At 38.9% G+C, this 14,530-nt stretch overlaps 1 protein-coding gene across 5 annotated transcripts in view; it reads right to left on the bottom strand.

Moving 5' to 3' along the window:
* MYPN (myopalladin) overlaps nucleotides 1-14,530 on the bottom strand; it is a 120,947-nt gene that overhangs the window by 18,408 nt on the left and 88,009 nt on the right. For all 5 annotated transcript variants that reach the window (XM_040485160.1, XM_040485159.1, XM_040485163.1 and 2 more), the window contains 3 exons: nucleotides 10,579-11,169; nucleotides 10,064-10,202; nucleotides 23-244 (listed from right to left, as the gene is read on the bottom strand). In XM_040485160.1, coding sequence (XP_040341094.1) covers nucleotides 23-244; nucleotides 10,064-10,202; nucleotides 10,579-11,169 — 952 coding nt within the window. The remainder of the gene's footprint in view (nucleotides 1-22; nucleotides 245-10,063; nucleotides 10,203-10,578; nucleotides 11,170-14,530) is intronic.

The following is a 14,530-nucleotide window of genomic DNA, read 5'->3' as shown; positions in this document are numbered from 1 at the left end:
CTGGCTGATCATCTTCCCCTACCTTTGGAACAGGTATCCCAACAATTTTGCAGGTGAATGTCACTGGAGAGCCTTCTGTAACACGGAAATGCTTGAGTCTTTTGTCAAAGATGGGAGCTATACACTTGCCCGTGGGGATCTCATCATGTTGGATTTCATCATCTGATTCATCAACAGGGGTACGTTCCAAGCGAAACTCTATTTCATTCATCAGCCTCTGCTCAAAGCTTGAAATTTTGTACTCCTGTCAAAATGGCAAATATGTTTAAATTTAAGTTCTATGGGTGAGAAAGAAGGTATTTATCAGTATAATTTACGGATGGAACTTTTTAAGATTCAGATTTATATCATGGAAACCCAATAAACCGGGCATGTTCCATTTCCGGTGCCTCACCATGGAGCACTAAAGGAGATGCCAATGTCTCTACTATAATCCCAAACTGCCTGAGTGAATCCTGATTCCTCACCTTGAGTATGGAGCCCCAGTAGCATCCTGTAGAGAAATGAAGATGGAATGTAATTTCCATTACTACTATTAATGTCTATTTCAATATGTAGAACTTCCTATTTGATAATATGGCAAAACTATTCTGAACTGCATTCTGATGTACGCCTGCATCACCAACTTCCTGTCTCTACTGGACATTCCCATCTGCATACTTCCTGAAACCTGTCTTGAATAAATCTCCCTTGACACCATATCCATCTTCATTGCATCTCTCTACTCCCACCACAACAAAACTACTTGAAATAATTTTCTATTGTTACGGGATCATTTCCTTGTCACCCACTCTTTTGCTAATGTACTCCAATTAGGCTTATGTTCTCATTGTTCCACTGAGATTACTATTGTCAGGGTCTCCAAATTTGCAAAATCCAGTTGTCACTTATCTGTTCTTACCTTACCTGATCTCTCAGCAGCATTAGACAAAGATGGCTACTTTCTCCTTTTTGAAACATTTTCTTCTGTTGGTTTTCACAACATCATATTGGTTTCTCTTCTCTTTCTTTTGCTGCTCCTTATCAGTCTTTTTGCTAGCTCCTAATCCTAGGTAGGTGGTTTCATCTTATCTCACAGCTTCAGATACCTTCTGTACGCTGATGACTTCAAATCCATATCTTTAAGTCTGGTCTTTCCCCAGAACTCATATACCCGATGATCTGCTCTACATCATGAGAGTCATATACCCAGTGATTGATTCTATATCATGGCTTGGGTGCCCAATGGGCATCTCAAACTTAGCATGATCCAGACACTTGATTTCTGTCTCCCAGAGATGCACCTACCCTACTCTTTCCCATCTCAGGAAATGGTGCCACTATTAATCTATTTAGTTAAGCAGTTAAGCAGTGTTTCTCACACTGTCTTTGGTGAAAGTCAGGTTTTTAAAAATTTCTGGTGTGTAGTTTTATAAAGTAAAATAAAAATGAATTACTAGCAAAATGAAATTTAAGACGTGTACAAAATTATTATATTCAATAGATATAAAATTTCTCTTCCAAATTGCTATAAAAATTTCCTTTAAATTAAAAATTTTTTTTAATGTTTATTTACTTTTGAGAGAGACAGAGACAGAGCTTGAGCGGGGGGAGGGGCAGAGAGAGAGGGAGACGCAGAATCCAAAGCAGGCTCTAGGCTCTGAGCTGTCAGCACAGAGCCCGACGAGGGGCTCGAACCCACGGACCATAAGATCATGATCTGAGTGGAAGTCGGACGCCCAACCGACTGAGCCACCCAGGCACCCCTAAAAATTTTTTAAAAGTTTATTTATTTTGAGAAAGAGAGCATGAGTGGGTGAGGGACAGAGAGAGAGAGACAGAGAGAGAGAGAGTCCCAAGTAGGTTCTGCACTGACAGTGTCAGCGCTGACTCCTTCCCAATGCAGGGCTCAAGCTCACGAACTATGAGATCATGACTTGAGCCCAAATCAAGAGTTGGGTGCTCAATGGAGCCACCCAGGCGCCCACTATAAAAATTTCTTGATGGTTATACTCAGTTCCTGTTCTTATGTTAAGGTGGAGAAGTGATAGCTTGCAGACTGTCACGGGTCCTCAGACTACATTTTGAGTGTACCAAGTTAAACCCTAAATCTAGGACTTGTCCTGAATTCCTGTCACTCCCTCTCTCTGCCTTATTCGATGAAGCTTAAATGTCACTTCCCTAAAGCAGCCTTCCCAGTCCACTTCATCTAAATTAACTCCCCATTCTAATTCTCTACACAGTACTGGTTGCTATCTAGTATATTTCTTGTTTGTTTGTTGATTGAGTGATTAAATATCTCTAAGGATTAGAATGTTAGCCCCACAAGAGCAGAGATCTTGTTTATCTTGCTTCTCACTGTATCAGCAGCACCTGTAATAGTGGTCTGCCTCATGGCACGTGCTCAATGAGTATATGAAGAATGAGTGAATACGTGAATGACATGAGAGGGGGGCAATCGCTTGTTCCATTTATGCATCTTTGAGGAATCCAGAGCCAGGGCTTGTGTTGAAAGTGAGACCTTTTGTTAAGCTCATGACTCTAATTAACCATAATTTTGTAATTTAGGTGAGCTCCTTGGAGATGGCAGTAGGATGCTCCTGAAATAGAATATGGAAGCACATGGCTGATGTACATCTGTCCTTAATGTTAGAGTAATTAAGTTCAGGACCCATAAGGTGTATTCTCAAGCTATTAAATCACATTACTCATGTTCTTTTATTATTGTCTTATACATATTATCACCTGAATTTGTGTAGAATTGGAACTTAGGAAAAACACAGAATCAAATGTTTCTTGGTTTCAATTTCTTGAAACAAATTTTAAATCCTCTCTCAGCCACATCTCACCCTGAGTAAGCAAAACAAATCCACAGCTCTTTCAAGATAGAGAAAATGGTTAATCTCCAGCTAAGCTTATTAATTTTCAATCAGGTAGTTCAAACCAGTTAAAGTAAAAAATTGTTCACTTCTATTTACTTGAACCCTAGTTTAAAAAGTATTAAGAAACCTGGTTTAACAGTATTAGACTATTTTCTACATTATAGGAGCTTTTAGAAAGTTAGTAATTAAAGCTTCCAACTATCTACTAGGTTGAACTATATGAAACTGACATTTTTGTAGGTCAACATGTAGAATTTTATATGATTCATCCTAATACTTCACAATGACTATATTTTCCATAAATATATTAAGTGATCCCCCAAATTTGAAATATTTCTTAGTCTTGCCAATTTAAAAATCACATGAAGAATACGTATTTCTTCTTTGTTGAATTGCATTTATGCTTCCAAATATATGTTATTTTCCTTTTTTAGTAAATCTGCTTATTTTCTAGGATATTTAGGACTAAAACCTATGACTCATTTTATTCGATTACTATATGAGGTAAAGTGAGGTGTTAAACGGAAGCTTTTTATTATTTTATTTATTTTTTTAAAAAATGTTTTATTTACTTATTTTGAAAAAGAGAGAGAGTGAGTGTGAATGTGTGCATGAATGGGGAGGGGTAGAAAGAGATGGAGAGAGAATCCCAAGTTGGCTCTGCACTGTCAATGCAGAGCCTGACGCTGGGCTTGATCTCAAGAACCGAGAGATCATGAACAGAGCCAAAATCGAGTCAGACACTTAACTGACTGACCCATCCAGGTGTCCTGAGCTTTATTATTTTAAAAATTACATTTAAACAGATCTCAAACCTCATACACACACAGATGCTAGGGTTCAGAAAACCCTAGAGTTTTTGTGAAGGTGGCAAGACTTCATGTTCTTTTATTAAAGAAGGTCTTAACCTTCTAAGGCTTCTCATCTTATTTCACTTAAGTCCCCAAATTCCCAGTCCATTCCATATCACCTCTAGCCATTTTTTCTTTCTTTCTTTTTTTCTTTCCCTATGCCCAGCATGGAGTCCAACACAGGGTGTGAACTCACCACCCTGAGATCAAGACCTGAGCTACGATCAAGAGTCGGACACTTAACCAACTGAGCCACCCAGGTGCCCCTAGCCATTGTTTTAATGAAGTCCTTGCTCTAAGCTAAAGAACCTTCTCTGAAGCCTCTACTGCCTGAGCTGTAAGGGCTGGTAACTTCCTGGCTAAATATATTGTCAGAGTTATTTACTATGGGGAGAGATGAATTCTTGAAATTCTATTTTGAAAGTATGAAGTAATTTTCCCAAAGAAGTGTTATTGTACATGGTGGTAAGTTATGATTATACCTAACATTCAGGAACACAATGGATGGTATATATGAGTCCTAAGTGTCTGACTGAGAATATAATTACCACATTGTCTCTATGTATTCCAAACTTGATTTTACCAAGTTGGGGCCTGATTTTGTGGAATTTATAAGTGTTTGAATGGATTTGATCCAAGGAACTACAGAGGCAATAGGACTAAAATATGAATATTTTGTTTTACTATAAATGTATTCACATTGGTTATATATTTATTATTTTGTCAACACTGCTAATTGGGAGGTCATGAAAACAACACTCAATGAATTATTTAAAAAATACTACTCATAACTAGGTACTGAGGATACTGTCGCAACCAGATCTTAACTGGAAGTTTTTATTGAGGCACTAAGATGGGCTAGATGTCAGAAAACAAGTGGATTGGCAGACAAACTATTCTCCAGAAATTTCAAAGCAGGTGCTTACAGACAGGTTAGATGACTGAAACTCTTCACCACTATGGAGATACAAAGGAGTGAGGAGGGAGAAGATCCAGGGAGAGGTCTTTGGAGAGGGCTGTCTCTGCATCTCCTACCCCCACCTCCAGCCCAAGGGTTCCTGCCTTCATTTCAAGCTCAGCGAAGGAGGCTAAATGGACCCATTTGGGGAGCTTGCTTTGTTGTTGTTGTTGTTGTTGTTGTTGTTTACAGTGGGTTAGTATCTGACTCCTGCCTAAAAGCGCCAGAGTGAGGAGTGAGGCAGCTTTTTGTCCGTGGGCAAGCTGAAGGCTGAGTAACCTTCACTCCTGCATTGTGTCAAGGCGGAGGACCTGTGATGGTTCCCGTCACGCACGCGTGGGCCACATACAAGACAAAGCCACTGTGGGGTCAACTTTTGTCTCTCCATGGCTGGGTAAAGGAGTCAGGGACAGCAGTTGGTAAAGTGGGGGAAGAGAGAGCAAAAAAGAGAAGAAGTTGGCCACACTTCCCTTCCTGTCTTGGGATTCACCGTTTGTAATAGTCCCTGGGTGTGGGGTATGGATGGGGTGTTTGTGCGTGGGTTCTAATTTTTGAATAAGGATTGGAGTGGTAACTGTAGGCTGGGAATATTGTACTACTAGATCAAGATTGTATTTTGCAACAAAGTAACCATAGAAGCTTATAGGAACTAAATGTAGTCAAAACTGCTTTTGAGATTGCCTTATATTTGAGATTGCCAGGAGCAGGAGAAGAAATAGTCCGTCCCATTGAATAAATGTAAAGGGATACTGGGAGAAAAAAAAATTCTTTTTAGACATATTTGCTTAATGTACCAGGTATAAAATGTATAAATTAACAATGAGCAACAAACTAAGAATACTGTAGGTCAAGGGTTTCCATGAAAGATTTCATAAAATATTTGGGAAATCAGAAACAGGAATAAAGAAACCATGCAGCTGTGTGGCAGGGGTAAGTGGCTTGTTGCTAAAGCACCGAATCTTTACATCTGAGATGGTATCAAAGAATACCACCCCCAAAGCAGAAATTGACGTCTTTTTGTAGTGCTTTGCAACCAAGAATTGGTATCCCAACTACCCCTATCACACATAAATCAAGGTTGTCATTCCACGTTATGACTGACGGGACTCAGATTTTGTAAAGAAATTTGTAAACAGGGGCGCCTGAGTGGCTCAGTCGGTTGAGCGTCCGACTTCAGCTCAGGTCATGATCTCACAGCTTGTGAATTTGAGCCCCGCGTCGGGCTCTGTGCTGACAGCTCAGAGCCTGGAGACTGCTTCCCATTCTGTGTCTCCCTCTTTCTCTGACCCTCCCCTGCTCATGCTCTATCTCTCTCTCTCTCAAAAATAAATAAACATTAAAAAAAAAGACATTTTCAAACAAAAGCAATATGTTTCAGCTACATTTAGGTACTTCCTGCACTGTCTGCACAATGACTGTACTGCTGGTAGATGCACGCTTTGAATTTCCAGGGCTGAATTTATGTTGCCTTCTCCATTTTCCCTTGAGTTTTCTCTTTGTGAGTAAAAGCAGCAGTTTCTGCATTAGCTGCTTGTAAGTTATGTCTGTGCTCAAAGGAGAGAATATTTTTTTGTGTGAAGCTAACATTCAGTTAACACCAGAGTTTAATTTCAGTGTGTTTTCATCTTTTTTACTAAAGTTTTTAATGTTTATTTTTGAGGGAGGGAGAGAGAGAGAGAGAGAGACAGAGAATGAGCAGTGGAGGGGCAGAGAGAGAGGGAGACACAGAATCTGAAGCAGGCTCCAAGCTCCGAGCTGTCAGCACAGAGCCCGAAGAGGGGCTTGAACCCGCAAACTGTGAGATCATGACCTGTGCTGAAGTCAGATGCCCAACCGACTGAACCACCAAGGCACCACTGTTTTCATCTTTTTAATCCATTGATTGACATGGATTATTATCATAGGGTAGTATCCACAATTAGGCATAATCAGAATCTACATAGTCAAGTGAGTTACTTTCCATGGATAGGCAACAAATCCAAAATTTTCTATACGGTCAAAAGTTTCATTATCTTATCTGAAACTAATGTAAATCCCATAACTATGTCTGTGCCAGACATAACAGGGATGCAGCAATGATTAAGACATCTATGAACCCTAGCTCCTAGGGAGACTGTGACTGGTGCATCCTGGATGGGTCCTTGGCAGATGACCACGGACACTTCACTAGCCCAGGGTCCTATTATGCTCAAGGTAAACAACCTGAGGTCAATGGCTGTGTGGAATTCTTATTAGAAAAGGAATGGATAGCAAGAGTCACAAAATAGGGATTTTCATAAAGAATTCATAGAAAGAGATGAAAGAGATATGGTTTAAATAGAAGAAATGACTAAGCAGCTTAGAGAAGAAGGAGATTCGATGAACAAAAAGCATAGCAAGAATTAGGAACTTATTTTTTCTTTTGTCATACATTGCAGGATCTGGCAACCACAGACAGTTTTAAAGAGAAAGGGGCAGAAAAAAGAGATGGAAAGGTTTCCACAGAATGAGGTCAAGGAGGAAAGTTGAAATAAGACATTGAGAGAGAGAGAGTGTATGTGTGTTTGTGTGCGTGTGTGTGCGCGTGTGTGTGTGCGCACTTGTGCACGAGTGTGTGTTTAGAAATTAACAATCACCATATATTTACTGGGTGCATAAAATCATGTTAAGTCATGTGTGAATTAAGGTCATGAAACTTTCATTATTACATTTTGTGATCCTGGGTTCCTTTGACCTCTCAGATTCACCTTGCTAACCTAAACCGTTTAAGTTTTATTGATGTCCACTGAAGATCCACTGGTGGTGAATGACACTCTTCAAAGTAAGGAATGATGCAGCCTAAAATCTAGAACTTGGGCACCTTTCTTGGCTTACCCTCAAGTCAAAGAAAATTCACTGTCAGTTTAGAAAGCTAAACATTTTAATAAATATGAACATCGGAAAGGATGACACCTTTGTATCATGCAATGTTCTAGGAATCAACCAGCAAATGTTAATTGCTATTTACAAATGTTTTATATAAAATGAGTAAGAAGGTAAATACTGAAATATTACAAAGAGAAATACAAGGTCATGGATATGTCAAAGAAAACCCATTTTCTAAAACATTAATTTAGAAGTTCGTGTTCTGGGGAAGAAATTGTAGTCAGTATTCATTGTTTAGGACTTAAGATGTATTTTCATGCTCAGCCTAATGTGATAATTCTAGACCACACAAATACTTGCTATTCTTCATTTGCTAGGAATAAAGTAGGGCCTGAGAGTCCAGATTTCTGGACCTAAAAGTTTTCAAAGCAAAATAAAACAAACGCATATGCTTCAGAAGAAATCATTTGCTTCCCCCCTCATATATGTAGGCTAATATGGGAAGGAGAAAAACTGATCATTTTGATTACGGGTCCCCAGACTGTGGATATAGATGGCTATCAATATGCAAGTGTTTCTTTATGATTGGTTTCCACCTTCCTAAGCATATTTTTTTAACCCTAGCCAGCAGGCCACGGTACATTGCAGACAATATTCACATCTTCACCATCATTTCCCAAGGCAACAATGACAGTATTATAAAGTAGTCGTCATTTTATTCCCCAAAACTTGCTGTGAATCAAAATCTACCAACCTAATGCAAGCTTTCCATCTTAGAACCTTAGTTTCCTGAATTGCATTTATGCAGCTTGGTTTTCTTATCCATGGCATAGAACTCAGTCTAGGACCAATTCTGTAACTAAACCACCAAAGCAATTCTCAGAGTAATGATTCTCAGAAGAACACTGATGCATGTCACAGATATTCAGTAGTAAGATGCTTTTCGAAACCGTTTCTGATATTAGCCCTGAGGTTATTTCATGATGGAAGTTTAATAATGAGTTCTGTTGGGTTTATGACACTCAACTCGTAGAAGTTTGTATTTACACGTTACTTACATTTCAGGTAATTAGGAGAAAAACCTACTTTGCCATGAGTTGGGTGGTGGATTAGCATGGATCTACCTACAGAGTAACTAAAAAAGTAAAATCAAACAGGTTGTGTGCTGGCCTGTTATCATTTTTACAGGGTTCTAATTGCTCCCTGAGTTGTAAAAGACATAGGCTGAACACAGCTCTGATTTCAGTGACACTTCGAAGGATTAACAACCCAAATGTGATGACAGTATTATAGGAAAGCAAATCTGTGTCAGACAGAGCAACATTTATGAGACTTAAAGGTAATTGTCATAAAACTGAAAAAGGTTGCAGAGTTTCAGGGAAAATGTGACGTGTCCTGGAGACTAGGGCTCTAGTTATAGTTCTGCCACTGACAATTTGACAACTGTGCCTCCGTTTCTCCATCTAGAAGATGGAAGAGAAGAATAGTTGCCTCCCAGAAACATATGTAGTTCGGCGGAATAATATGTGAGAAGCATACTCAATTATAACAAACTTAAATATTCTTCTTCAATTCAATAGTTTAAAGTCAATTTTAAAAGGATTTTAAGCAGTACATTTGCAAGAGAATCTACTTAGTAAAAATTGCCCAACATATAGCACAATTGTAAAATACTATATATCCACGGCTCCACTAGAGGTAAAAGACAGAAACACTAAAGAAAACAGCATATGGTCGGGGAAATCTGGAGCCTTGTTTCCAGGGATCACTTATGCCACAAATTCCACAATATTTGGCATATAGTTTTGACTGAAATCTTATGTTATATTTCAAAATAGATTTGATTAGTTCCCACCTTGGGAAATAAACCAAGAATTAGGTTATTAAAATATAAACCTACATTTAAAAATTAACCATGATATAAAATGTAAAAATAAATGGCTCAGGTAACAAAATAGTCTATTGTTCTTTTATCTGATGCTCACCTATGGCTTTCCTTTTGCTCCTTCAGTGTGAGCACTTACTAGTAAGCAAGGAGTTGTACGGGTTGAACTACAGGATATTGACTAATGTCTATTTCACATGATTCAACCTAATGTGAAGAATGAAGGGAACGGGTGAGCAGACCTCTAGCACATTAGACTGTAGGAGTCCGATAAAGGACACCATGAAGTTCCAGAGCTCTTTTAAGTCTAGATCATCTTATATATTGAAATATTTCAAAGATGTGATGGTATTTGCCAATACTGAGCTAAGGATTGCTGGCATGGCCAACAGACTATCTAGTCTCTCTCCTTCTTTGACATATTCCATTCTACATAAACACATATAAACAGTTAAATTGAGTTAACTACTGGGGTAATCAAGAACTATAGATCTATGTGGATGACTTTCCTATATGACCATTGGTTAACCGATGCTCTACCTTCTAAGACTGCAGGGTCAGCCTCACTGAGGTCTGGTGACCTGACCATCCAAGGACTGAATTAAGTGAAATTATATTTCTTATGATGAAATTCCAATAAACCATTTGAGCCCGACAATCTTACCTGCTGGTGTGATCTGACATCATTGAAATTCATTTTTTTCCCCAAGTCCAGAATCACTGCATTCTTAGTTTCACGAATGTAATCATCATTCAGTGGTTGGGGAGACTTTGTATTTTTCTTCATTAGTCCCTGCGATGGCCTGTAAAATAAATTCACACCAGACATACCCATGAAAAACCCTGGCCTGTGTCCAAAAGCCTAGAAATCAGAGTGGCTGAAATGGCAATCAGACACTAGGAGTCATCAGGCACTTATGGAGGGCATCTTGTGTACAAAAGTTGAGCACTGCACAGAGAATCTGTGTTTGTAGAGGTGTTTTCAATACTTAAATTGTTAAAAATTATTTAAAGTAATCATGCCCTTTGTTCTAAGGTGTTCAATATCCATTTAGTGTCTAAGAGATAGGACTATCTGGGAATCCACTAAATGAGAGTCCTGTCCCAGACCAAGCTATTGTATGCATAAATCCTTTCTTTAGTGACATCGTTTACATCAGAAAGCTTAATGACACTTACACAGATGGTGCACTTCTAGGCAGCCCCATGGCATTGGTGGGTGGGATGGCAGGGAGAGAAGGCAGAACGGAGCTGAGGAAAGCCACTGGGTTCTGAATCCGGCTGGTGGGAGAGACGGGAGCTGGGGAAACACAGCGGGGCTGAAACTGGTTTCCACTGGAGATGGCAAATGTGAGTGGCGGCTGTGCTGGCTCTATTGGAGCTGGCGGGGGTGGCTCGTTTTGGATGGAAACTCCTCCTAGAGGTTTGGTTTGCACGGAGGGGTGAGAAACTAAGAGGCTTTCTTTGCTCACTGTCCTCTGAATGGTTTGAGGAGTGCTGCTCAGGGTGAACACTGGAGAGCTGGAAGGGGACACAGTTGCTGCGGTGGTATTTGTAGAGGGGAAGAAATGCTTTGGCCGGGCCAAGCTGAAAGTCTGTGATGAAGGGGGCTTCACCTGCTTGCTGGACATTGTCACCGCCGGGGAAGCAGTGGAGTTCAAAACACTCATGTTGAAAGGAAACTCCTTAGGAGATGAAGGAGATGGGTTTTGCAACTGCTGTTGTTCCAGTAAGACTTGGTTGTGAAGCTGTTGTAGCTGGCTGGAATCACTGCACACAGGAATAGGGAAAGAGAAGGGAAATCTGTCACCATTGGCTTCACCCATCAGAAAATGCATAGACAGGCTGTTTACAACTTTATGCTGATCCAGAACCAGAGTTGCCAGAAATAAGCTAATCAGTTCCTTGCGAGTTGTTTCTCCTTTCTAAATCTGTTTTATTCTAAGAAGGGAAAGAACCACCACAATGCACAACTCCAAAAGGCTTCATTCACATTGTAATCTCTGTGTTGTGACCCTGCAACATAGCAGCCCAATTTTAGAATGCTTACAAATCAGAAAGAAGAAATAGAAACAATGGTCCTCTGTTAGGAGTGCCTAAACTTCTGATAGGAGCAGGCTGTATCTCAGCTTTGGGACAGAAGACAGTGAGCTACACACTGATGTAAGTAACTGAATGTGTTGTATTCTTCATTTTGCCTCATTTTAAAACAAACCTTAATAAAGCCACAGGATATGTCTTGGTGTTTCTCATCCTCTCTTGACAACAAAGCATCATAGATAAGGTGACCATATGACCCGATACATCCTGGGCAGCCTTGGTTTATGCCTGTTTTCCTGGCATAATCATTAATAGTGCTCTTTTACTCTCAAAAATAGCATGGTTTTAACAGTAGATTATATGGCCACCCTAAAAATAAACATTGCCTTAGCCTTGTCTTGTTCCTAAGAGGACAAAGAAGATCAAGCCGGGAGTACTTTCTTCTTTTATAGGAAGCTGAGCCACAGAAACATTTTATGATTTGACTTAGGTCTCACAGTCTATTTAGTCTATCTTAACAAAATGGTTAATTATTTTTTAAGAAAAAAAAACGGAAAATGAAAATCTCTAAAAATTATATATGCATAGAGCCATCAGGACTGCTAAACTGCTGGTTAGAAGAATTGACTCTCGAGCGAGTAACCATAGGAAGATCCACAAAGGAGACTTTGGTGTCCCAAGTCCACCATGATTTTATGTTCTTCGGATTTTATGTTCTATGTTCTGGAACATAGAAGGTGATCTGCTGAACATGAGATCTATTAAAAATGAAAGGTTCTGTATTTTCCTACCGTGAGGAAAGTCAATACCAACAGCAATAAAGTTGAACCAGGAGGTTCTCCAAACCTTGTTTTTTTTTAATTATTGGAGTTTAAGACCTTTTTCCTTCTTTTCATTAACATTTCTGATACACGATATATGGAAAAGTAACTTCACAAAACAGAGTCCCATCTGCTGTTAGATGCTACATACTGTGCAATCCTTTGTTCATCTATGAAAATTCTTGTTTTGAGTTAAACTAAGAATGCAGAAGCATTAGCCACTTGGCACAGTAACTTCTCTCTCTCCTTTTTATTTAAAAAAATTTTTTTTTCAACGTTTTTATTTATTTTTGGGACAGAGAGAGACAGGGCATGAACGGGGGAGGGGCAGAGAGAGAGGGAGACACAGAATCGGAAACAGGCTCCAGGCTCCGAGCCATCAGCCCAGAGCCTGACGCGGGGCTCGAACTCACGGACCACGAGATCGTGACCTGGCTGAAGTTGGACGCTTAACCGACTGCGCCACCCAGGCGCCCCTCTCTCCTTTTTAGAAGTGAGTATATAAGCTGAGAGAATAAAGCAATATAATTAAAAATTAATTAAACCTTTCCGTTTCATCATAGATGATTCAGGCAATCAAGAGAAGCAGAAATATCTTTGTTAGATTATCCTTAGAAAATATAAAATATATACAATTAATATTGTTTCTGTTAGTGTTAATTTTCCCAATGGCATGAAAATACAAAAATCTTTACATTTTTAATAGATATCATATTTGTCAGGTCACATTCTGTGATTGCTATAGTCTGAAGATAATGCTATATGGTTTTCAGGACATCTCTGCATAGAGTAGTCTAAGTAGATTTTAGCCTTATGATATTGCAGAAATATTTTATTGTGGTTACAGAAATAGAAAAAGTAGTATCTGACAAGTAAGTAATCTTAGAAAGATGATGATGATAAAAAGGGGCAGGAAGGCATTTGGTATTGATTGATTCTTATTTTCTTTTTGTTCCCATTGAATAAAAACTAAGAACCAGATTTTCACTTTATTTACTAAAAAAATTTTTTTTAACATTTATTTATTGTTGAGAGATGGAGCATGATCAGGAGAGGGGCAGATCCAAAGCGGGCTTGGGGCTCTGAGCTGTCAGTGCAGAGCCCAAGGTGGGTCTCGAACCCGCGAGCTATGAGATCATGACCTGAGCTGAAGTCAGATGCTTAACCAACTTGGCCACCCAGGTTCCCCCAGCTTTTCACTTTAAATAAGACTTCCAATGGCATGTTAGCCTTTATCATTCAATTCAGTATATTGGGTTATAGAGGGCCACAAACCTTAAACATAATGATATGTGAGATACACTGTCAAATTGTTTTGATTATCTATGTTTTGGGAAGAATTCATTTGAGAATAATGTCTCTTTTTGTTTGAATGGGGTTTCTTTTTCTCATTTTATTTAAGGTCTTGTTTCAGAAGGGATTTAAAACAGCTATTTGGATTAGCTTATTCATTACATCAGGTGTCAATTCCATTATTCAATGAATGTTTATTGAATTTTCTGTGTTTACTTTGCTAGGCACTTTAGGAGATATAAATATGCCCAAGTATTTATATGTATGAGCTATTCAGGGCTCAAAAATCTTACTCTACATACATATAACGTAAATAACCACTGGTTATTTACAGATAACATGTGGAACTTATCTACTGCTTTAATAATGAAGGTACAAAGTTCAATGAAAGAATAAAGGAAGGGAAAATTAATTACAATGGCTACTAGTTCTAAAATCCGGAGTAACATCTCTAATTCAGAGTAACAACCTGTCGTAATTGCTATATGCTCAGCTGCTCTTTTGTTGTTGCTAATGAGGATTTCTGAAGTCAGGTTTATACCCAAGCTTTCTTTTATTAGCTTTCAAGCTGACATCAAGCTTTCTTGTACCCAAGCAGATCTATCAGCTCTCTTGGGTTACCTGTAAATATCTTCTCTTTGCCACAAAATAATTTAAACACAATGCTCAAGAATATGGTTTCTGCAGACAGACAGACTTAGGTCCTAATCCTGGCTCTGCCACTCATTATCTGTGTGGCTTTGGGGAGTTTTTACATTTTTTCTGACCCCGATTCCCTCATAAATAAAACAGGAATAAATAATATCTCAACATTGTGAGAATTGATAAAGCACCTAAAACATAGACGTAACCAATAAATGATGGCTATTCTTTAGTTTCTGAACTATATGTATCAATTTCAAGATTTGTAAGAATGAAGATTAGAGTTTCAGATTTGTAAGAATGCTTCGTGTTGTGGTTTCTGGGATACAAAAGAA

The sequence above is a fragment of the Herpailurus yagouaroundi genome, unplaced genomic scaffold (assembly GCF_014898765.1).
Source record: "Herpailurus yagouaroundi ecotype Mexico unplaced genomic scaffold, PumYag 163, whole genome shotgun sequence".
Lineage (NCBI taxonomy): Eukaryota > Metazoa > Chordata > Mammalia > Carnivora > Felidae > Herpailurus > Herpailurus yagouaroundi.
The sequence above is the reverse complement of the archived record's forward strand: the minus strand, read 5'-3'. Positions and strand labels throughout refer to the sequence as shown.